Source organism: Canis lupus, chromosome 1 (assembly GCF_048164855.1).
Source record: "Canis lupus baileyi chromosome 1, mCanLup2.hap1, whole genome shotgun sequence".
Classification (NCBI taxonomy): domain Eukaryota; kingdom Metazoa; phylum Chordata; class Mammalia; order Carnivora; family Canidae; genus Canis; species Canis lupus.
In genome coordinates, this window is record NC_132838.1 from 37,432,908 (window position 1) to 37,458,318 (window position 25,411).

At 38.1% G+C, this 25,411-nt stretch overlaps 1 protein-coding gene and 1 pseudogene across 1 annotated transcript; one reads left to right on the plus strand and one right to left on the minus strand.

Moving 5' to 3' along the window:
* Window positions 1-10,649: 10,649 nt before the first annotated feature.
* On the plus strand, window positions 10,650-22,600 carry LOC140604284 (large ribosomal subunit protein uL4-like; annotated as a pseudogene).
* Window positions 22,601-23,721: 1,121 nt separating this feature from the next.
* Window positions 23,722-24,342, minus strand: LOC140615298 (large ribosomal subunit protein eL18-like). The gene has a single exon (XM_072795233.1). It carries the CDS (start codon window positions 24,319-24,321, stop codon window positions 23,911-23,913), a length of 411 nt encoding a protein of 136 aa, XP_072651334.1. The 5' UTR covers window positions 24,322-24,342; the 3' UTR covers window positions 23,722-23,910.
* Window positions 24,343-25,411: the final 1,069 nt, after the last annotated feature.

Genomic DNA, 25,411 nt, shown 5'->3' on the forward strand with positions numbered 1-25,411 from the left:
AGCAACTAGAACATTTTGATTCTATGGGCATTGGGGGTATTATAATTGATTGTGATTCTTTGCTTTATCTTTGGCTGTGTATCAACTGAGAATGCTTTTAGCCACATTGACTTACAGTAACTTAAGCAGGTTTTTTTTTCTATCTTTTTACAAAGCAAGAAGCCTCAAGATAAGTGTGGGATGGGTCCAGCACTTCATTTGGGGACCAGTGTCTCTGAATCTCCTCCAGACACAGGATGGCTGGTTGCAGCTGTAGCTAGAGTTCTCAAACTTTGATGTGCATTGAAATTGCATAACTGATAAAGCAGAGGTGCAGGCTCTTTGAAGAATAGAGCCTGGGCTCATGGTCACCAAGATCTTCAAGTGAGTCTAATATCAATGAAAGCTTGAGAACACTAGTCCCTGCCACTCCAGACAAGAAGGGAGAAATACAGTAAAAGTCTTTCTCTTCACCAGGCTCCATCTTCTTAGCTCAATAGAAAAAAAAAAATTTCAGAGTCAATCCCACCGACTTTCTCTTATTTCTCCTTTAAGGAAGCCTGGGGAAAACCCAATTTTCCAAAAATCAGACATTTATCTTTGTCCTAACCTAAACATTGATGTTAAGAAGGAAGCAGGTTGTTGGATGGGGGCAAAAGACAGTGGTTTGGAGTCAATATTGCCTTTAGTTATTACATAGAAACTAATTTTATATTTCTTTATGTGGTAACTTTATTCTGAAATAATTTTGCTTTTTCTCTGATTTTTCTAGTAAAATTATTTGTCTTGGGGCACCTGGGTGGCTCAATTGGTTGAATGTCTGGGATCAAGACACCGAGCCCTGCTGAGCCGAGAGCTTGCTTCTTCTCTCTTTGCCCTCCCCTCCCCGACACATTCGTGTTCTCTCTCACTCACCCTGCTCTTTTTCTCTCTCAAATAAATAAAAAAATCCTTAAAAAATAAAATAAAATAAAATTAGTAGTCTTTTTTTAAAGATTTTATTTTATTTATTCATGAGAGAGAGAGAGAGAGAGAGAGAGAGAGGCAGAGACACAGGCAGAGGGAGAAGCAGGCTCCATGCAGGGAACCTGATGTGGGACTTGATCCCGGGTCTCCAGGATCACACCCTGGGTGAAAGCGGCGCTAAACCGCTGAGCCACCAGGGCTGCCAAAATTAGTTGTCTTGTACGAACTTATATTATCTACCTTAAATTGTTTTTAAAATACTATGGGTATATGGTGAATGTGATGAAGTTCTTGTACCTTGTGTTCAAGGATGGCCACTTTCGTCATCATCAATGAAAGAATCTAGAGGTGTGAAGTTCTGCTTTCTGAGCTGCCTGGGGCCATATTGAGGAGAATGCTATCATGCTCCATTCTCCTCTAGTTCATGCTCTGTGTCGTGAAGCAGGCTGACTTGGTGATTTCTCGGAGTCAAAGTAAAGCTGAGACTCCATCTTGATTGAGCATAACTTGGGAATGGCCTTTCCTGGCTATTCTCTCTTAGCCCAAGTATGAATCCTGTTCACTTCTTGACATTTTGTGCTTCCAGCTTGTTAAATCATAACAGCCATTGTGCATGAAGCTCATCTGAAAAACACCATGTTCTGTCCCATCCTGATTGGAGGCAGGGCTCATGTTTTTCCCTAAAAGCTCCCCAGGTGATTCTCATGTGTAGTCAGGGCTGTGGAACCAGTGCTCTGGCTGACTGACTCACTGACTCTGATGTAACGCCATCTTGTATGCTCTGCCTTTAGCTTGGTTCATCTGATTCTATTTCTGATTTCAATTTCTGTTTGTGGGTTTCATTCCAAGGATCTCTGTCCTTCTGTTCCCATATGGTAACCTGGCTACGTTTATGACTGCTCTCTGAGTTCTGGATTGATTTCTTGACCCTAGACTGTGGACTCTAATTAACCTGCTCCTACATTTCAGTGGCAAGAGCTGAGTCCCCTTCTCTGATTCTTAGCAGAAGGCCAACCCACCGATGGCCACAAAGTGTGGGGAAATCCTAGGGCTGACAAAGTAGACATAAGGAAGCAACAATTGACCCTGCACAGCATCATTGCAGAGTTCAAACTTCAGGAAACTTTTTGTTTTTAGTACCATCCAATTTCACCTCCACATCAGCAAGAGTCTCCTTTGGTCTCACACAGTTTCTAATTTAATTCTTCTTCCAAGCGACTTCTTGAGACTCAGAGCTAATGGTTTTATCCTATTTTCTCAAACCAGAAATCCCCACAGCTTTGCTCTCTCCCTACAGATAGCCAATAGATCATCTTCATACGATTCCATTTGTTAATTTAAGCTTTATACCCTCACCTCAATTTTTTCCTTGAGTTTCAGACCTGTCTTTCTCACCAAATTCTTTCACATTCTCAGCCCTCTTTTTTTTTTTTAAGATTTTATTTATTTATTCATGAGAGACACACAGAGAGAGGCAGAGGCAAAGGCAGATGGAGAAGCAGGTTCCCCACAGGGAGCCTGATGTGGGACTCAATCCCAGGATCCTGGGATCATGACCTGAGCTGAAGGCAGATGCTCAACCACTGAGCAACCCAAGTGTCCCCATTCTCAGCCCTCTAACCACACTCTATATACCAAGTTTCCTGTAAACACCAAATCTGCCTCAAACATAAGTAACAAAATAAGTGGCTCTATATTGTTTCAAATTTGGGCAGCCTGGGCCCAAATTCTAAGTCTGTGACTTCCATGTCTGTTCCTTCTCTGACAGAATGGGGTAATAATAGTAGCTAATTTGTAAGATTGTTGGAGAAAAAATAAGATAATGCATATAAATCTTAGAGGATTCCCTGGCACATCATAAGGGCTCAAGAAATGTTTGTTAAATGTTTGCTGCAGATGCTAAGGTAGAACTTGGCTAAAATTTATTTATTTGTTGGGGATCAACACCAATGAAAGGAAGCAAGGGACAGGGCTTGACAGAGGACAGGTTCAACTTCTGGAAATGCCAAGTTTTCAAGTAAATATTGCCTGACAGACTTCTTTTATTGACCTTTGCCTGTCAATCACCAGATGTAGGTTGCCTCAGGGAAGCTTATGGCCTTGGGTGAGATGGCTTTCCATAGTTTGAAGTGACTATGAAGAAGCTGGCACCTGGCAGCTGTTTACTGGCCACATTCTGGGTCTGTGAGGCAACTGCTGTCATGGAGGCAACATCTGTTTGGGCAAGCCTCTCCATACCTACTATAGTTTTCCTATTACCTTTCTTCTAGGTGAAATATGCACAGGCCTGACATGTACCCAGCCAAGGTGAGGTAGTTATTCCTCACATTGCCTATGCTTAGAAATACTGTTCTCTCTAAGACTCCTTGCCAACAAACCCGTGGGCCAAAAGCATTGGAGAAGGCTTTAAACATGCATAATTTTAGATTATTGGACCCTAGGACTAAAGTCTAGGTTTTTATTATCACAAATAAGAAGAAAGAAATAATAGGAAAAAAAGAATGAGGATGGGGTAATTTTAATAATGTATCAGTCCTTTGTCTGATGTCGTACCTGGTGATTCTACTAATATGATCTGTCAGCAAACAACAGAATCTGTGCACAGAACTCCCAGGAACCCACTTCCCAAAATCATTCAGCCTAGGACTAGTCGTGATTTCTAGACAAACTAGTTTCAATAGTCTGCAATAAGTTTTAGAAAAGATACCTAATCCTTCATTTGCTGCTTGTTTTCCAAAGGAACTGGAATTCACACTTGAAATGGTTGCTCCAGTCCTAATAAATGTTTAAGTTTCTCAGATGCTATGGTCTTTCAGCAGGGACTAGATTAATTTCTGAAGAAAGACAAACTAAAAGGGATTTTCAGTGGGCTTGCATAAATGTTTTCTGAATCCCCATAGCTGCTGTGGTCCTAAATACACAGCATAACCAGACCTCTATGGAACCTCATGGATAGAGGGACAGGAGATCCCTGGACTTTGGACCATCTTCAGAAGAACATAGCACCTGTGGCTCTCCTTGATAGCTCCTTAGTGTATTCTCATATCATTCTAGTCAAGCAGGAAATGCAGCATTGTGGAGACATTCTGTCTACAACAGTCTGAAACATGGAATTGGATTCTTAGCATCTACACAAAGGTACTCTAGCTAAGCAGTGAACAGCACATGTTTTGGAACAATAAAAATCTAGGTTTGAATCTCACCACTGAAAGAATGGCTGTGGGATTTTAGGCAAAATGCTTTGCTTCTCTGAGCTTTAGTTTACTTATCCAAAAAAACCTTGGGACAACAATCCCTAAATACATAGTGTCAATGTCTATTGTAGTGCTTAGCACATTCAGTATTCAACAAATGATAAAGGGTATGAACACCATCCTAGTCATCATCTTTTTTTTTTTCAGCCTGGCAATGTTCAAGTGAAGAATCATCTTTCTATAAATGCATTTCATGTTTTTATGCTTATTGGGTTTAGTTCTTTTTCCTTTTCCTTTTTCCTTTGCAAAGGTCATATGTTGATCATTCCTGGTGTTATTTCTTGTACTCCCAGTTTTTGATTGATGAGGAGTTGTGTACAGTAAGTGGCTCATGGAGTTAGGGCAGGGTTTGGGTTGTGCTCATTCTCAGTGACTTCCAATGATTACATCACTGTCGAGGATTAATCCAGTGACTACATTGGACCAGATTATGTGTCTTGGGAATAGCTTCGGATTCTGCACAGTTGACAAGGTATTCTTTAAGCTCCCAGTAGGCAGTATGTGAGGACCTCAATAGTAAAGAATGTCCCTCTGCCTTGGGAAAGATATAATCTCCACCTTGGATAGAATAAGAACTTCTCTGTTGGCTTTATACTAAAGAAAATCTACATTTTCTTGTACTATAGAAGCATTATCTAGCTTAAAGTTGAGTTGAGACCAAAATTAATTCCTTTTACTGCTTCTCCTAGCTTCTTATCTGTATTTTTACAGTTCTTGAAATTCCATAGCCTTGGCAACTGTTCTTCTTTTCTGAACTTTTGAATTAAAGCAGGGAACACATATTAATAACTGTGGGGTTAAGACTTGTGACACATGTGGTGGCTAGGAGCAAATGTATCAGCTGTAGATATTTGTTTCAAGGACTGTTCTATGTCCAAGAGGTTCAGCCATCACACTACGAAGCCCTCACCAGCGAGGGACTAGTACCTCTATATTCACTGACCCTCTTCCTCTTTGCTTCTCTGTGAATCTTATCCCAGTTCAGAATATCTCTAATATGATACATTTAGAATCAGACTTCCTGGGTTCAAGTACTGGTTTTGCTACTTACTAGATTTTAAACTCTTATGGTTTAATTTACTCATCTCTAAAAAAGGGGCAATGATACTACCTCTCTAGGGGCATCCTTGTAAGGATTAAAGGATCAGGTGAGATAATACATGTACTATACTTAGGCTATGCCTGGCATAATATCTATTGGCTGCTAATATTTTATTGTTATTACTATTACTTACATGCAACCCTCTGAGTTCATGACAGGCATACTAGCCAGATTCCAGTGGAATTGTTGTTATTGGTGGTGGGGTGTTTTTTTGGGGGGGGAGGGGTCACCAATTTATAGAGCAACAATCCTCCGGTGCAGGCAATGAAAGTTTTAACCAAAAGAAAGAGATGACAAGGCTTAAAATCATCTGTAAAGCAATACAAAGAATGTACAAATGAATCCCTTCCACAAAGTTACAAAGGGTGGATAAATATAAGCTTGGTTATAACCACCTGTCTTAATCCAATTTGCTATAACAAAATACCATACACTAGGTGGCTTATAAATGACAGAAATTTATTTCTCACAGTCATGGAGATGAGAAGCCTAAGATCTGGTTGCCAGCATGGCTGGGTTTTCGTAAAAACTTTCCACATTGCAGAGGACTGATTTAACATTGCATCTTCACATGGCAAAGAGAACAGAGAGAGACAAGCAAGCTCTCTCATTCCTCTTAAAAGGGTACTAATCCCATTCATGAGGGCTCTATCCTTATAACCTCACTAATCATAATTATTTTCCAAAGGCCCTACCATCCAATACCATCACATGGTTGGGAGGTAGGGTTTCAACATGTGAATGGGGAGGCACAAATATTCAGTCCATAGCACTGCCTTACCAAACCCCCATGACATTGTCACGTGATGCAGACTTCACATTCCTTCCCTCATCTCTATCAGCAGACTTCAATGCAATAATAGATCAAAGGATCAAGCCCCCAGTAGAGGGTATTACAAAATATTAGTTAAAAAGAAAGAATAAGATCTTCAAGTTTGCTTTTTAGTGGCTCCATTTGGAATAATTTCTGAGGTCATTACTGGCTTGCTACACTAGCAAATGTACAAACCGGGTGTCCCAAAAGAATACTTCAAAGCTGGCCTTATTTAGCATAAAGGTTTCTAAGAGTTAAAGAGGCTTTGGGAAGAATAAATATATGACCACAAATCAATAAAAGGGAAAAGCACTCATAATTACAAATGCATAACTAGACACTCTGACCAATTAGCCAGTTGTCACACATTATCTGAATTAAAATAAAAACATTGTGAGAGGAAATGAGTCACAATGTCTATAAATGTAAAATATATGTTTTACCACAGTTCCAAGATATTTAGGAGTAAAGGGACTGTAATATGGATTAAGTACAGTATGTGACATTTGATGGTGTTTTAAAGATTGATATCTTTTGCAGTTTTAAGCATTCCATTCCAGTATAAGGCCAATGCTGTCACATTTACCTGTCATGGCAGCACTAGAAACCACATCCTTATCTCTAGTATTGATCAGATTCCCTTCAAACCTCCCATGATTAAAATGCCCCCCAACTCCTTAATTCAAAACATTCTTAATCTGTCTCTTGGAAGTCTGCATAAAGACACATGAAAATGCAAGATAAAATATAATCCCCCCAACATACAGAACACAAAATGACCGCTATGGTTGCAGGCATGCATAATTTACACGTTACTGAACAGCGTGCGGTATACATTTGCATTAAATAAACAAATCCGTTAGCAATGCAGTGCAAGTTTTCTGGACAAAAGAAAAAGATTCCTTTTTAATTAGGTCTGAAAATAGTGTGGAATAATAGTGATCTATACCATGGAGTTTATAATAATAACTGATTTCTCCCAATAAATTGTGATGAATTTACAATAACTTCATACCCTTGTATTTTGATTCTGTCTTTTGAAAGAGAGGGGCCTATATGTCATTTTTAGTGAATAAACAAACAGTCTGGAAATGCATTACTCCATGAATTATAGGAACAAAAACCCAAAGCATCTTTAGTGGAATAAGCTTGAACAATAAAATATGAAATACTCTATAAACAGAAATGCAATGCCTGAAGGCATGAATATTTTCTCCCTCGTTTAGTTTTGCTTTTCTAGATAACAATCCATCTCCGATTTTATATCACTCCAGCTAATAATTAACTCATTTCTGGGTAATATAACCTGTAAAATGAAGGCAGGGAGGTACTAGTACTACCTCAGGAAGACATGATAATGATTTCTCTCAGGTGTCTGAAGAAAAAATAAGAATATGAAGGAGGAAGGGGATCTGATAAGCATTAAGTGGCAGTGTTGCTTTTAGAAAGAAGTAACATGAATAATTTATCAAAGACATCAGCGAATATATTTAGCTGTGTGCCGTGAAGGTGAACGCCTGGGTCACGTGTTTCGCTTTTACCATAGGAGCTCACAACAATGTGTGTTGGATCACTAGCCTTTCCAAGAGTATTTTAAGACAGAAGTGTGATTTTTTTTTTTTCTGGCAAGATAACCAAGAAATATTTAAAAGGTATGTTGCCTGAATTCACAGAGACTTCAGTAAGGGAATATATCATAAAGAAGGCATATTGTATTCCTAAAGACTATCCGTTCCATGATGGATTTTGAACCATGTTGTGAAATGACTTCCTCCGTGCTCTCTAATTCCCCTGTGTCTCTTTAGTAACATGCTTCTGGCCTCACTCCGAATCTATTTATTCAAGAAACAATAATAGTAAGGACTGCAAAGTAGACTCCAGAGGCAGCTGGGCCATTGCTACTTTTTCATTCTAAACCCAAATATATGCTCTTCGATACTGTTGTCATTTTTTAAGAGTTAAATTGTGTTTCCCAGAAAGATATGTTAAAGTCCTCCTAACCCGAGATCCCTGTAAACATGATCTTATTTGGAAATAGTCTTTGTAGATGTAATTGAGTTAAGACAAGGTCAATGGAATGGGCCCTAATCCAACATGACTGGTGTCCTTACAAGAAGAGGAAAAGTGACCCCGCCTCAGACACATAGAAAGGATGCCATGTGATGGTGGCCAAAGAGATTGGAGTGATGCTTCACAAGCCAAGGAATGCCAAAAATTGCCAGCAGCACAAGAAGCTAAGAGCAAAGCCTGGAAAGATTCTTCCACAAAACTTTCAGAGAGACAATGACTCTTATTTCAGACTTCTTGACTCCAGAACTGTAGAAGAATAAATGTCTATTGTTTAAAGTCCCCCAGGTTGTTGTATATTGTTGTAGCAATCCTAGAAAACTAATACATGACCTAAACTTAGATCTCCAGAGGGAGGGGCAGTGAGCTAGCAAGCATACCTGGCAAACCAATAATACGGGAGGTGTGCATGCGCCAAGGGTACAACTGTTTCCACACATCCACTAACAAAAAGGCATGTTACTGTGTGAGTTGGTCAAGTTCATCACAAAGTTTGTCCATGCAGTCTCTGTTTCTGCTTACTTTCTGGGCATAATAATTAACAGGCACTTTTTCACTTTCAAAATATCCCAGTTTGGATGTTAAATTATAGTTACTCTACCTATGTGTACCGACTTAAGCACTCAGCAAAAAAAACAAGTAGAATTTTACCACTTGTGTCAGTATTTTTTAATTTAAACTTCATTAGTTAATAGCATAATATTGGTTTCAGGAGTAGAATTCTATGATTCGTCACTTACATACAACACCCAGTGCTCATCCTCACAAGTGCCCTGCTTAATACCCATCCCCCACTTCATCCATCCCCCCCCCCATGTCCCTCCATCAATCCTTAGTTTGCTTTCTATTATTAAGAGTCACTTATGGATTATTTCTCTCTCTCCTTTTGTAGTTTTGATTTTAAAAATTTATTTCTATTGTCACAGTCAAAATATCTCCAACAATGCAGTAAATTAAAGCTTCAAGATTCCAGGAGTTAATTACTTTAGTTTTAATTTTACTCTGGGACTCACAAATTTACATCTCTCTTTCCAGGGTCACTTTCCTTGGAAATAATGTTCCAACTTGTTTAAACCAATTAGAATAAACAGGACTAGTAATACCCCCTGGGATTAGGAAGTAATAAGGAGAAGGAAGAAAATGGCACATCAGGTGAAAAGCAGCAGGAGTAGTATTGTGAGCTCTATAGTCCATTGCAAGGGGGTGGAGTCCAGTAGTGTGGATTCTGAGAAAGAGTTAGAGATATGGCTTTTATTTCTCACTTTGTCACAAATCCTCCCTGACTTTGAGTAAATCTGTCTTTGTTTTCCAATTTGGCAGGTGAGGGCTATAATAATTGGTTTTTAATTCTGTTGATGTTTGTTGGTTAATTAGGGAATGCTGATAAAATGCCTGAACAATTTGAAAAACACGTTGAATGCTCTCTGCCTTGAAGATGGGCCTATATAGAATTACTGTTCAGTGTTAGAAGAAAAACTAATTCCTATTTCTTGTCAGTTGTATGCTTGTTATATCACTAAATCATGCTACTGGTCAAGTGATTAGTACATGTAAAATGATGTTACATATGTCTCCAAATCTTTGTTCACTCTTTGTTTGCCTCTCCTATCTATTGTGTTCAATTTAAAATAAGGCAGTCGACATCATTTGACTAGTGACTGTGTTTAGCCTCAACTCTGGCTTCTGAAGTTAAGATGAGGTTCTCTGTTTCTTTCTACACTTAGGACTCAATCTAGCACCTTGGAAAGAAAGTAGGTGATGTTGCTGACTACAAAATGCAGATTGGAAGTTGCTGATTTGGGGGCAGTGTGATGTTTCCCAATAACAATTATTGTTATTGTAATTGTAACCCACAATTAGGTGGCCTAGTGTAATCAATATCCTGCATTGCTTCCTCTCTGAGTTCGAACAATGCCATATGAATAGCAATTCCATGCAATGACATTATATTATGATTTTGTTTATAGCTTTGCTTCTTCAACTAGAAAGCGATTTCTTGAAGTTTGGAGCATATATTACTCATATTTTTATCTCCAGTATTTCCCAAATACCAGAAAATAGGTGTCACTCAATTCACATTTGTGGAATAAGTGAGTAGTAACTTTTTAAAGAACAAAGGTCTGCTGCTAATTCCATCTGTGGACTGGTGTCGGGGCTTTACAAAGTATTGACTTGACTAGGGTGAACTGTTTACAACATCTCTCTCTTATGAAATTTTTCTTTTGATCCATAAGATACTTTTTTGCAAAAGATTTGGAAGTGGAAGTGAAGCAGCAACTGTCTTTTTTTAGTGTCCAAAGGTTGAAGCAAGGTCATCAGGTGTTTTTGTAGCTCATGAACACTGTTGAGTATTTGTTGACCCACCTCCTCAGTATGGGATGGCAGCCAAATCTGCACCTGTTTCATCTGTCCCCACATCCTTCTGGAGTTTTTTTTAACTCCTGCCACATGTGTGTTCAGATCCATGATGACGACTGCCAGTGGGTTCTGTGGAATATTCACATCTTCTAGCTTGGAAGCATTGAGATTTGAGAACTGGTTTCAATTTGTCCCTGTGAGATCCAGTTTGCCCCTACTTTCCCTGACTCCCCGGACATCTTATCTTCAGATAGCTTCTTGTTTACTTGAAGCTGTGGGATCAGGTGTAGAATCAACAGCCTTACTGAGTCTGCTTAACTCTCACAACTGTGTAAGGTCAAATCCTTATAGCAAATACCTTTACACACATGCATGTGAATGCACACATCCCACACCTATGGAAATATATAGACATGTATGTATATAGGGGTGGCACTTCTCTGATTGAACCCTGATTAATACAGTTAGTCTGTGAGATGTTAGAGGTAAATTGCCTAAGAGTGCTGATCTTTCTGTGTGTATGTGTGTGTGTGAAGACACATGAATATGACTGACATAAAGGCATTATTGGTTGATATAATGCTAACTATTGAAACCAAAAGATCTTAAAACAAACTTAGCAATTTAACATAAGAAGTATTTTTTCTTGGTCTGTAAAAGTCTAGTATATGTGTTCTTGCTTGGTAGGGAGAGAACACACTCTTTGTACCTGTTTAGAAACCCTTCCTGAGGAGATTAAAGAAGTGGCTTCTCAAGTTTCTCTGGGCAATAAAATTTAGCCAACAGATGGGAGAAAAAAGAGGGTAGAATATATGTATGTACTTTGTAGCCACATCAGGTTAGAAGTGGCACCATTCTGCTTATGTTCCATTGTGAGAACCAGTCCCACAGCACTACATAGAAGATAGGGATGCTGGGGACAGACTTACAGATGCAGCAGCCCATTCCCGCCCACAACTGCATTGTGAAAGGAGAGCACAGTGATTGGGGAACAGCTAACCATCATTGCCACATAGAATTGTATGTAAACAAATTACTGTTAAATCAGAAAAACCTACCATCTTTATTTGATATTGAATTTCAGCCTGGTTCCTGGCTTGGATAAAAATAAAAAAGAACTAGAATAAGTCTGTAGGGAACCAGAGAAGAGGATCTGGCCAACTTCAGGATGGCTTGTTCAATTGTATCCTAAGGCAAATGGAAAGCAGTACAGCTTGCAGCCACCTTAGATCTGGCTTTTGGAGTTCAAGCTAAACTGAAAGACCCATTTGAAAATTCTACACTAACTGCCAAATCCATTAATGTCTAAGTTCCATCTGAATGTGTCTTGAAGGTAGCTCGCCAAATCCTGGATGCAACAGTTCCACCACAGTTTGATTTCTTTGTTCCTTGATCTTGGCTAGCTGCAGGTACAGATATCACTGGCCTGGAGGAAGCACTTATGTACCAGCATTTGGTACACCTTTTGGAATAAGTTGGCTGGCTAAGTTTACAGGCCTTTCCCCTGCTTTCCCTCCAGACGTGGCAGTCTTTGTGCCAAAGTCAAAGTCAACTTCTACTTGAAATCCAATTCTGTGTTCTTTAAATATGTTTTATATTAAGTATTTCCAGTTTTCTATATAGCTAAGTGATCATATATTTGTCATTTAGAAATAAATCAACATCTAATTAGAACTCACATATGTTTGTGTTTTTCCTCCATTTACTCATTTGTATGTAAAATTATTTTTCTTTTTTTTTTTTTTTTTTTTTTTTTTTTTTTTTTATTTTTTTTTAATTTTATTTATTTATGATAGTCACACAGAGAGAGAGAGAGAGAGGCAGAGACACAGGCAGAGGGAGAAGCAGGCTCCATGCACCGGGAGCCTGACGTGGGATTCGATCCTGGGTCTCCAGGATTGCGCCCTGGGCCAAAGGCAGGCGCCAAACCGCTGCGCCACCCAGGGATCCCGTAAAATTATTTTTCATTGCATTTTTTTCCTGATCTGATTTTCTATTTTGGCATTTTCCCCTTATGTTTGTTTCATGGACTGAGACTTTGTGATCTAATACAAATCACGCAACTATCAGAGAAGCAAGATTTAGTAAGGACTATGTGTAATTCAACAAGCTGTGCATCTGCTGAAAATCTCTTTTCACTAAAAGCAGCACATCTGATAAATTTTTGACTTACTCCTTTGACAGTTTGCTCTCTCTCAAGAAAGGGGAAACAACCAGAATTACTATTCTGTACTTAATTCTAATCAACAAGAATGTCTTTTTGGTGCTATCAAGGTAAGGTAAGACTCAAAAGAAAGTACTCACCATCTTAGCATTTTTATATCTAAGAGAGGAATGCTGAGACCAGACATTGAACAAAAGCATAAAAAAGCAGGTTCTACAAGTTTGGGGAGAAAACAATCCAGCAAACCAATTTTGGGAAAGAAATTAGCTCAAGGCTGCTGAAAATCTTTCAAAAAGAAAAGTTTGTAACCTAGGCACAAATGATCCAAGGAAGAAGAAAGACAACCATTTATAGTGAGTGTTCCAAAATTTTTTGTGCTTTTAAAAAACACTTAAAATAATGGGGAAAAATTTATATAATCAGTAATAATTATAGAAAAGCATCATGGAACTATACAAATGGCGTTATAAAAAGCTAAACACCCAGAATCAAAAGAACGTTCCAAAAATACAGTAGATCTAGTACATAAAAAGCACTGCCCATTAGGTACAAAAGGATTCAAGACTGAGTTAGTCATGCTTTTAGCTCTCAATGAATTTTCAACCAGTTGCTAAGGGAATTAAATGTTTCTAAATCTCTTTTAAGAGCAAAAAAAAAAAAATCAAAGATAGAAGAGCTCATGGCTTTATCAAGGTTTCATCAGTGATTTACTGAAAATATAAAACTGTGAGAAATGATTACTTCAATTCCTAGTTTGGTTCTGTTTTTACTGTAAAGAATGATTTAAATTAACAAGATAAATTTCAAAGTAAAATTCTGCATTTAAGTTAAATAAATTCAACTAGTAAAAGCACTGCTTAATAGCTGCTCATATGAAAAATATGTGGGAGTTTTAGACTATAAAGTCAATGTAAGAACGCAGAATGGCAAGGCTGTCAAAATAATATAAATGTAGACTTTACCAAAAAAAAAGAATTCTGATTACTAGAAATGAAACTCACATTATAGTTTGAAGTGGTCACATGTAAAATCTCAGATTTATAAAGAATATGTCAGGGTTGCCTGTTTTAGGTGGTATATGTTGCTACAGACTAACATCAAAATAAAAAGAATTAACAATACAGCACGTATGTGTGTGAATGCATATACATATGTTCAAAGGCATTAGAAGGCTCTCTAGGAAGCCATGATTTGAGGTATCAGGACCCCAGAAATAAGAAAAATGAATTGATTAGGTCTGGATTTCTGTAGAAATTTTCCTCTGTGATATTTCAGTAAAAGTCTAAGAAGCTGAGAATCAGTGGCAGATAAGGAGTTGGGATCCTGAGTTAAGATTTCAACAGTCTCACTAAGATTCCAAAGTTGCTATAGCAGTCCAGAGTTGAGAGAAATGAAGATGTTCGGAAAACAAAAAACATATCACGGTGATCCCAATAGTCTGCACTGTTTTCCCCCTTGAGGTATCTGCCAATTCATAAACAGTGAAGAACCAAAAGGCTACAAAGCAAAGCAGAAAGATTTGACTAAGAGCCTGGGAAACTGAATTCTCAATAGTTTCACAAAGGTGTGAACACTACACCTGGAATCAAAGCCTGTAAGCAGAAGAGAGGCCTCTGGACTTGCAGTTAGGACCGTACAAAATCAGCACTCTAAGATTAAGATTCAAAAAGAAGTTAACCAGTGTATAGAAAAAAATTTATCTGCAAACTAGTTATGTTCCAGTCTAGTTTAAGATGACATGTCCTATTCTGAATATACGCAAGAAACAAAAGTTAATTCTATCTGGAAAAAAAGAACATTAACAAGATCCTCAAATTCTTTCTACAACAGTTCATAAGCAATGATTGGTCTATAAGGTAGACTAGAAGATGGTAACAAGTGACTGAAAACTAAGAGGAAAAAAGTTAATAAAAAAAGAACCACAGGAATTTAGATATTGGTGTTAATAGACTTGGATTTTTAGCGTAACTATGATTAATATGTCAAAGGAAAGAGATGAGAAGATATATGACCTTACCAGAGAATTGGGATCTATAAAAACATCAAATGCAAAACATATAAGCAAAAAATAGAATAGTCGAAGTTAAGAACACAACAGATGGTTTAACTGTCGATTAGACACGTAGAAGAAAAGATTAGTGAATTAGAAAACAAGTCAATAAAACGTATTAACACTGAAAACAAAAAAGAACAAAAAGTAAAGGTATATAAAGGAATGCAAGAACCATACGGGATACCAGTAAAGATCCAGAGTTATTTCCCAGAAGTGGACAAGCATAACACAAAGGACAAGATAGTAGGCTTACATTTAAAACTATTACTATTTACATTGAATTTAATTGCCAGACTGGATAAAAATAACAAAACTCAAGTATTTGTTGTTTATAGGAGACATACCTAAATACAAAGATACAAAGACACAGAAAGATAAAAGTCACAAAAAAGAAGAGATCCAGACTGCGCAAACCTAAGCAAAACAAAGACATACACACACACAAGATAAGGTCTTACTGTTAGTCAAAGTAGATTTTAAGGCAAGATATATTATTACTGATTAGAAGAGATGTTTTAATATAATGTAATGGTCAATCTATCAGGAAGATATATCAATTCTAAATTTGATGCAAGTAATAAAGTAGCTTCAAAATATATACAGCAAAAATGAATGCAACTAGCAGGAAGCATACACAATCACCATCATAATAGGTCTTTTTAAAATGCATTTCTCTCAGTATCTGATAGAATATGCAAACAAAATCATCAAATATTTAAAATATTCAGAAATCGGGAATGGGCTAAATGGGTAATGGACATTAAGGAAGGCACTTCTTTGTGATGAGCACTGGGTATTATGTGTGAGTGATGAATCACTGAATTCTACTCCTGAAACCAATGCTGCACTGTATGTTAACTAACTTGAGTCTAAATAAAAACTTGGAAGAATAAGTGAATAATATTTGAAAAATGCAATTAATGAACCTGACCTAATGGACATATTTAAACACTGCACACAACAACTTCAAAATATATATTCTTTATAAGTGCATCTGGAAAATTTATAAAATTAACTTTTCATACAGCCAGTTTCAACAAATTTTAAAAGATTGAAATCATTCAACATATGTTTTCTGGCAACAATGCAATTAAGCTAAATGATTGTACTTTTAAGGGGGAAATTCCAAAATGCTTAAACATTTGAGTGTTGAAGATTTCCAGGGCCACTCTCAGGTTCAGTGACTCACTGGGAGGAGTCAAAGATTCAGTACATAGTCATACTAAGCTATGATACATTACATGAAAGGATACAGAGCAAAATCAACAAAGGGAAAGGTACATGGAATGAAAACTAGGGGAAATTAGGTGTAAGTTTCTGGAATCCTTTCCTGGTGAAGTCACACAGGATGCCCTTAATTTCCCCAACTACAATTTGTGGCAACATATGTGAACTGCTGCCAACCACGGAATCATAGACACCTCATGCCCAGAGTTTTTACTGGGGGCTGGTCATAAGGGTAGCCTCTGCCTGGTATATACCAAAATTCCAGGCTCCCAAAAGGAAAGTAGGTGATCGGTATAAACTATGTTGTTTGTATAGTTTAGGAATAGTGAACCACTCTTACCAGTTGGTGGGGGGATGATGATAAGGTTCCCAGACGTCAGCCAATGGCCAACCTTGTGATCAGGCCTTTCAACAGATAGCAGTTAGGTTTGGTGTGTTAACTCGTTTCTGCATATAATGGATCAAAGAAGACTTTACAATAGGAATTAGAACATACGTTTACTTAAATGATAATGAAAATATGATGTATCAACACCTATGTTGCCACTAAAGCTACACTTAGAAATTTCTCTCTCTAAATGCATGTGTTAGAAAAAAAAGAAAGTCTGAAAATCAAGTATTCATGTAAATAAATCAGAAAAATAACAAACTAAACTCAAAATAATAAAATTTAAAAAGACAACCCCATGGAAAAGAGAAAATAAACATAGTCAAAAATTACTTCTTTGAAAAATGTAATAAAAACAAAACATTAATCAGGAGAAAAAGAATAATGTGAATTGCATACACCAGGGATAAAAAAGGAAACATTACAGATATTTTAACCATTACAAGAATAATGAAAATATAACCAATTTATGCTAATCAATTTAAAAATTTACATGAAATTTACCAATTCCTTGAAAAAACACAGCTTATTAATACTGATACAAAGAACATAAAATCTTACTAAGATACATAAATAAAATAAATATGTAATTAAAAACCATTCAATAAATTAAAGCTCCAGGATCACCTGGCTTTAGCAACAAACTCTATAAACTTTTCATGAAGAAATAACACTAAGTACACATGAGCTTGTCTAAAAAATAAAAAAAGAATATTTCCCAGCTCTATTTATGAGTATAGCATAATCTTGATACCAAAACTTACAAAGACATTGCAAGAAAAGAAAATTATAAATGCAAAAATCCTAATCCAAATATTAGCAAATCAAATTTAGGAATATGTAAAAATGGGAACATATAAAAAGTTGGATTTATTCCCAGAATGCAAGTTTGGCTTAACTCTCAGAAATCAGTAGACATAATTCAGTACAGTCACAAAATAAAGGAGGGAACCAGATCAGCTCATTACACATGAAAAAGTGTTGGATAAAATTTCAACACCTTTTCATTATGCATGGTTGTATAGCCAATGTAACCGCAGGAGGGTATTAAATTTGTTTAAATGGAGAGTTGCTGTTTGAGAGGGAATATCATAGGGAGTATTTTCTTGTGAAATTACCAACAGCAAAATAGAGACATGTCTTTCTCTCTCTCTCTCTCTCTCTCTCTCTCTTTCTTTCTTTATCTCCTTCTCTTCCTTTCTTTCATTTGGTCAGAGGAGCAGAAAATCGATTGGCCAAAAGATGCAGGGCTTCTCTTTTCCTCCCTTCAGCCAAGCAACCTCATATTTGCCCTTATGGCAATGCTCTTTGTAGGAAGAAATTTCCCCCACAAAACTACACCTGCCTAGCCTTTGTGTTATTTGACATAGGAATGAAGCAACAGGTTCATGAATATATTGGTACTTGCTAGTTTATCTTAGTAGCTAAGTCCTTTGGAGCAAAAACAGGACTTGAAAGAATGGTCCACAGGACAAGAGCATATTACAGCAGAGTAAGAAGAGATTCAAGATGGTCCAGATTCTGGAGACTGAGCCTCTTTGGGGAAATGTCAAACTCATCTGGGATACCACAATAGGGTACCCAGGCACTAGTGGAGGAAGGTATCTGAATTGGAAGGGAGAGGAATGAGACAAACTGTGAATCTAAACCTAAAAAGAGAAGATATGGAATCCATACTAGGAAGAGACCTTGGAGAACATCTTTGAATGCAGGGAAACCAAAGACCTTAGGGATAACTGGCTTCTTGAAGGTCACAGGGCTAGTCAGTAGTAGCAGGAGGAAAATAAAAGCCCTAGTGTTTCGATTTCTAGAAAAATACTCTTCCTATCACATGAAATGAAAATATTACAGCTGTCCCTATCTAGGTTTTTTAATACTAATTGAACAGCTAACCATTAAGCCTGCAGAAACTGATAAGAATACAATTTCTACTTTAAATAAAAAATGAAGCACTGAAAATAGTTTTTAAGTAGGTTTTTCTAAAATTGAAATACATTTGACATATAACACTGTGTAAATTTAAGGTGTACAATGTGTCGATGTGATACATTCATATAATTTTCACTGTAGTGATAATTAGCCCCTCTATCATGTCACTTAATTATCATTTCTTTTTTAGGGATTGGAATAATTAAGATCTAGTCTCTTAGCAAGTTTGACGATTAAAATACAATGTCATTGTCTTTCTCACTATATTGTGAAACTCCATTAGAGCTGCAGAACTTATTTACTACTTGTTGCAAGTTTGTACTCTTAAAAGAACACCTTTCCTCCTCTCTTATCCCCCTACCTCCAAGGCCCTGTAACCACTATTTTGCCCTCTGTTTTCATGGATTTGGCTTTTTTAGATTCCACCTATAAGTGAGAACATGCAGTATTTGTCTTTTTCTGTCTGACTTATCTCACTTTGCATGTCCTCAAGATTCATCCATGTTGTTGCAAATGACAAAACATCCTTCTTTCTCATGGCTGAATAATATTCCATTGTATATATGTACCATATCTTTACTTATTCATCCATCAAAGGGTTCTTAGGTTGTTTCCATATCTTGGCTATTGTGAATAATGGTGCAGTTAAGTAGAGGAGTGCAGATATCTTTTGAATACCCTGTTTTCATTTCTTTTGGGTATATACTCAGAAATGGAATCCAGCTTCGTTTTGTTAACAAATGCAAAAAAAAAAAAAAAAAAACACAGCAGTTTGTGAAGACAGATAAAAGAAATGACAATTGAGGAAACTTCCAAGATTTGCCTTTATCTTCACTCTTAGATTCTATGTTCCTCAAGAGAAAGTGTTTTTACCAATTTATTTTATTTCTACTTCATTGTGTTACAAGAGGTGTGTGGTTATAGCAGTCCAGTAATAAATGCTTATTAAATGAATGCAAGGAAATATCTATTTTTAAAAACCCAATAACCCCTCTTATTTTCACTATAAGATTTCTGTTTCTATGCCCATCTAATTATAGAAGAGTTAAAAATCCAGGTTAGACAATTTGACATTGTGTTGATATTCTCTCCTATCATTCCTGTAGCAGAGACTAAGTCACCAAATAGCCATTGTCCTTTGCATTTCTGGTCCCCCTTTGTAGTTGCTTAGGCTTTATGACTGTGTTCTGGCCAATGGAAAATATGTCAAGTAATTTCAGTGCTTAAAAATATTTCCCAGTTCCTCCACCCCAGTCTGCTGTGCTTTGGTAACTTTGAGGCCACATGTTCTAGACTCCATAACCTCATGATGGAGTGAGCCACTAAGCCTGTGCTGGGTTTTGACTGACTGAGAAAAAAAATCTTCATTATGCTAAGCCTCTGCAATTTGAGTTCACCTCTAACATCAGCTATTTACAATTACCTTATATGTGTTCCTTCTCCCACCAAATGCTATAATACAATGTGTTTTGAAAACTTAAACTCTTTTGTGCTGACCGTTCTTAAAACTATATTATTCAAACCATATTTTCTTGGAGTTTTTTTTATAGAAGGACAGAGGGATCAGAGCTATATAGTAAAACAAAACTGCTTAATTATTTTCAACAGCTTTACCTGATGCCATTGGAACTATCTCTCTTTAAAAGTACATGTGGTGTACTCATATTCTCGAGACATTTTTTACTGATTTAAATTAGTAGATAATAAAAGTTAATTCTTGGTCTTAAGTTCAGAAGTGACACAGAAATACCTTCTTTATGTCACATCAAATTTTGAGTGGTTACAACAGACATCAATTGAACACATACATATTAAGAGCTGTGTTAGGTAGTGCCAAGAGAGTTGAAAAGAATTTAAGGCCTTGCTTTCAAAGAATCTACCAGCTTGCCAGACCAATGAGACATGCCCACATCCAACAATGGATCTATAACACTTATTCACATTTAACCAGAGAATGCGCCTTTTCCAAAGCATCAAGTTTCCTTTGCTGTGTTTTGATTCAATCTTAATGTGTTTAACACCATAGTTTGGCATCAAATTATAATCTCAGCAGCAGGCTAGGAAGATAACTCTGAAGTTAAAAAAGTTAGGAATAAAGTTGTAATGGGATCTGAAGAAGGTTGAGTCTTGTCAGGTACATATGATATTGAAATAATATCATCAGTCTAAGCAAGTAAAGGAAAACTTTGGGTTTCCCTTATGCAAAGAAATCTCCCCCCACTCAGATAATTCAAAACTCAAAGGATTTTTAGGGGCGAAGAATCCTAAATTAGATTTAAAATAAGTAAGAAAGAAGCCATGAGGAACTTTCCCTCCAGATTTTATAAAAAATTGCTGGGCAGCCCCTGTGGCGCAGCGGTTTAGCGCCGCCTGCAGCTCAGGGCGTGATCCTGGAGACCTGGATCGAGTCCCACGTCAGGCTCCCTGCATGGAGCCTGCTCCTCCCTCTGCCTGTGTCTCTGCCTCTCTCTCTAGCTGTGTCTCTATGAATAAATAAATAAAATCTTTAAAAAAAAATTGCTAATTTCTCAGAAACTGTGTACTTAAATATTTTAATCAGAGACCATTACAGCACATACACTACAAATAATAGATTGAAGAAAAAGAAAGTGAGAGCCAAAATTATTGCAGGTGGGAAGTTTTCATCAGAGAATTGAAGTTTGTAAAAGAATAATCAAACAAAAAGTATATAAGAGAAATATAATAATGGATAAAAATATTAAAAGCAACTAACAAGGCTGGGTTGAGAGGAGTGGGCCCTCTCCTCTCCCTGGGAGGTCGTGTGCTCTTCCGTTGATATCTGTGTACTCTGAAAAGGGGGAATCATCTGGCAAAAATGTTACCTTGCCTGCTGTGTTTAAGGCTCCCATTCGACCCGATATCGTGAACTCTGTTCACACCAACTTGCGCAAAAACAACAGACAACCATATGCTGTCAGTGAATTAGCAGGTCATCAAACCAGTGCTGAGTCTTGGGGTACTGGCAGGGCTGTGGCTCGAATTCCCAGAGTTCAGGGGTGGGTCTCACCGTTCTGGCCAGGGTGCTCTTGGAAATATGTGTCGTGGAGGCCGCATGTTTGCACCAACCAAAACCTGGCGCTGTTGGCACCGCAGAGTGACCACAACACAAAAGCGATGCACCATCTGCTCTGCCCTGGCTGCCTCAGCCTCACCAGCACTGGTCATGTCTAAAGGTCATCGTATTGAGGAAGTTCCTGAACTTCCTTTGGTGGTTGAAGATAAAGTTGAAGGCTACAAGAAGACCAAGGAGGCGGTTCTGCTTCTTAAGAAACTTAAAGCCTGGAATGATATCAAAAAGGTCTATGCCTCTCAGCGAAGGAGAGCTGGCAAGGGCAAAATGAGAAACCGTCGTCGTATCCAGCGCAGGGGACCCTGCATCATCTACAGTGAAGACAACGGTATCATCAAGGCCTTCAGAAACATCCCTGGAATTACTTTACTTAATGTAAGCAGACTGAACGTTCTGAAACTTGCTCCTGGTGGGCATGTGGGACGTTTCTGCTTTTGGACTGAAAGTGCTTTCCTCAAGTTAGACGATCTGTATGGCACTTGGCGTAAGGCTGCCTCCCTCAAGGGTAACTACAACCTTCCCATGCATAAAATGCTTAATACAGACCTCAGCAGAATCTTGAAAAGCCCAGAGATCCAAAGAGCCCTCCGAGCACCACGCAAGAAGATTCATCCTAGAGTCCTGAAGAAGAATCCACTGAAGAACCTAAGAATCAGGGATCCCTGGGTGGCGCAGCGGTTTAGCGCCTGCCTTTGGCCCAGGGCGCGATCCTGGAGACCCGGGATCGAATCCCACGTCGGGCTCCCGGTGCATGGAGCCTGCTTCTCCCTCTGCCTATGTCTCTGCCTCTCTCTGTCTCTCTCTGTCTCTCTCTCTCTCTCTCTGTGACTATCATAAATAAATAAAAATTAAAAAAAAAAAAAAAAGAAGAATCATGTTGAAGCTAAACCCGTATGCAAAGACCATGCGCTGGAACACCATTCTTCGCCAGGCCAGGAATCACAAACTCCGGATGGATAAGGCGGCAGCAACCTTAGAAGCCAAATCGGAGGAGAAGGGGGTTCCAGGCAAGAAGCCCATGGTAGGGAAGAAAGGAAAGAAGGCTGTTGGTGTGAAAAAGCAGAAAAAAACTTTGGTAGGAAACAAGGCTGCAGCTACCAAGAAACCAGCAGCTGATAAGAAACCTGCAGAAAAGAAACCTACCACCGAAGAAAAGAAGCCCGCTGCCTAAAAACTTATATTTGTTTATTCCATAAAACTCGATCATTTTGGACAGCTAATTTTAAATTAAGACCTGATCAAAGACAGTGAGAAACATTAAAAAAAAGGGGGGGGGGCAACTAACAAAAGGGACACATTAAGTTCAAAGGATCAATAACAAGTTTTATCTGACTTTTGGACAGGTATTATAGAAATAGGAGGCAAAAGATTGACATCTTTAAATGCTGAAAGAAAAAACTTCCAACCTAGAATTCTGTAACAAGTGAAAAATCTTATTTATTTATTCATTTATTTATATTGATGTATAGTTGACATACAATATTATATTTCAGGTGTACAAAGTAGTGATTGAACAATTATATATATTACATAATGCTCACCACCTTAAGTGTAGTTATCATCTGTCACCATGATTTATTACAACAATGTAATGTTATTACAATATTATTGACTATATTCTCATGCTGTACTTTTCATCCTCATGAATTATTAATTTTATAATTTGATGTTTGTAGGTCCTTGTCCACTATGTCGCCCATCTCTCCACTCTTCTCCCCTCTGGCAACCACTAGTTTGTTCTCTATATTTACAAGTCTGTTTCTTTTTTTGTTGTTGGTTTGCTTTGATTTTTAGATTCTACATGTAAGTAAAATAATACGGTATTTATCTTTCTTTGTCTAACTTAATTTCACTTAGCATAATATCCTCAAGGTCCGTCCCTGTTGCTGCAAATCCCAAGATTTCATACTTTTTATGGCTGAGCAATGTTCCTTTATATATATATGTAATGTAATATATATATATATATATTACATCTTCTTTATTCATTCATCTATATTGATGGACACGGGTTGCTTTAACAACTTGGCTATTGTAAATAATACTTCTATAAACACAGGGGTGCATACACCCTTTTGAATTAGTGTTTTAGTTTTCCCAGGTAAATACCGGAGGTGGAATTGCTGGATCATGTGGTTGTTCCATTTTTAATTTTTGAAGAACCCCCATACTGTTTTCCACAGTGGCTGCAGCTATTTGCTTTCCCCCCCAACAGTGCACAGTGTTCCCCTTTCTCCACATCCTCGCCAGTACTTGTTAGTTCTTGCTTTTTTAATACTAGTCATTTGATGGGTCTGAAATGATATTCTTTTTTTTTTTTTTTTTTGCATTCAAAATCTTTTTAATAACAAGGCAGGATCTGGGGTTAGTTTTTGTAGCCTCGGCTGGCCCTGCGGCCTCTGGCACGCTCGAACTTCCGGCCCTTGGATCTCACGTAGGGTTTGGTGTGGCTGTGTGGGGTTCCTGGGGCCTTGCCAAAGTGTCTGTACACCTCTCGGCCCTTGCGTGGACCAGAGAGTTAGACGGTGCCACAGCCCTTGGGGGAGTCCAGGGCCAACTGATCGAAGGTGAGCATCTTGCCTCCAGCTTTGAGGATGCGGCTCCGGGCATGGCTACTCACGCGCAGTGCACACACCTTCAGCTTGGGCACCTCCTGGACACGCACATCATCCGTTATGGTCCCTACAACCACAGCTGTTTTGTTTTCCCAGCCAGGCAGTTTCATCTTCCGGATCATCCGGGAAAGGGACAGAGGTGGCCGGTTGGTGCGACTCATGAACAACCTCTTCAACACAACCTGGTTAAAGGTAGAGTTGGCTCGTCTGGCCAGAAACCTGTACAGCTTGACCAACAGTCTCAAGTAGATGTCCTGGCTCTTGGGCTCCTTGCGCCGAACCTTTCGGTCCTTGTGGCGGATGTCGACTCCCATGATGGTGCCTCCTGCTCAGCCAGGTCTGGAAAAAGAGAACATGAAATGATATTCTCAGTGTGGTTTTGATTTGCATTTCTCTGAAGATAAATGATGTTGAGCATCTTTTAATGTTGTCTGTTAGCCATCTGTATGTCCTTTTTGGAAAAATATCCATTCACGTCCTCCGCCCAGAAAAATTTTCTTTAAAAATTATGATAAATACTTTTCAGCAGATAAAAGATTTACACTACAAATAATACTAAAGGGACTTTTTCCAGGCTGAAGGAAAAGGGATCCTGGATAGACACACAAGACTACAGGAAGAATGAAGAGCAGCAGAATGGGTAAAAATTTGGGTGATTAAAAATGGTAAATTTAAAACAACAATCACAACAATATTTTGTGGGGCTTACACTCTATGTAGAAGCAAAATGTGTAACTGTAATAGCACGAAATTGGATAAAAGGAATAAAACTGTTGCAAGATTCTCAGCATGTCTGCAAGGATGGTAAAGTGTTAGTATTAGGCAGATTGTGGGGAAATAAGGATACATGTTTTGATCTCTAGAGTAGCCAGTAATAAAAATTACACAAGAATTGGGATGCCTGGGTGACTCAGTGGTTAAGCATCTGCCTTCAGCTCAGGGCGTGATCCGGGATCCGGGATTGAGTCCCACATCAGGCTCCCTGTGAGGAGCCTGGTTCTCTCTCTTTGCCCATGTCTCTGTCTCTCTCTGTCTCTCTCTCTGTGTCTCTTATGAATAAATAAATAAATAAATAAATCTTTAAAAAATACATAAGAATGTAAACCTCAAAGATAAAAGAAAATATAGAGGGGAATAATAAAGGCTATCAAAAGAAGGTAGAGAGGACAAAGGAGCATAAAATAGATAAGACAAAGAGAAAATAAATAGTAACATAGTCAGTTGATCAAAACTCAAAACATCAGTAATTAAATTGCATGCAAGTGAATTGAGAGGTGGGAGCAATGCAAGTGTTTGAGGGGAGCGCTCAGAGGTCTCCTTGAAGCAACTCTTGGCAGCTAGTAGGAAGTAATAGTTGGGCTCTGCCCAGCTGCATATCAGCCCTGCCTAGGTTGGGACCATGCA

Excerpts from the sequence above, each read along its gene's own strand:
- LOC140615298 (XM_072795233.1), bottom strand. The coding sequence starts at position 24,321 with ATGGGAGTCGACATCCGCCACAAGGACCGAAAGGTTCGGCGCAAGGAG.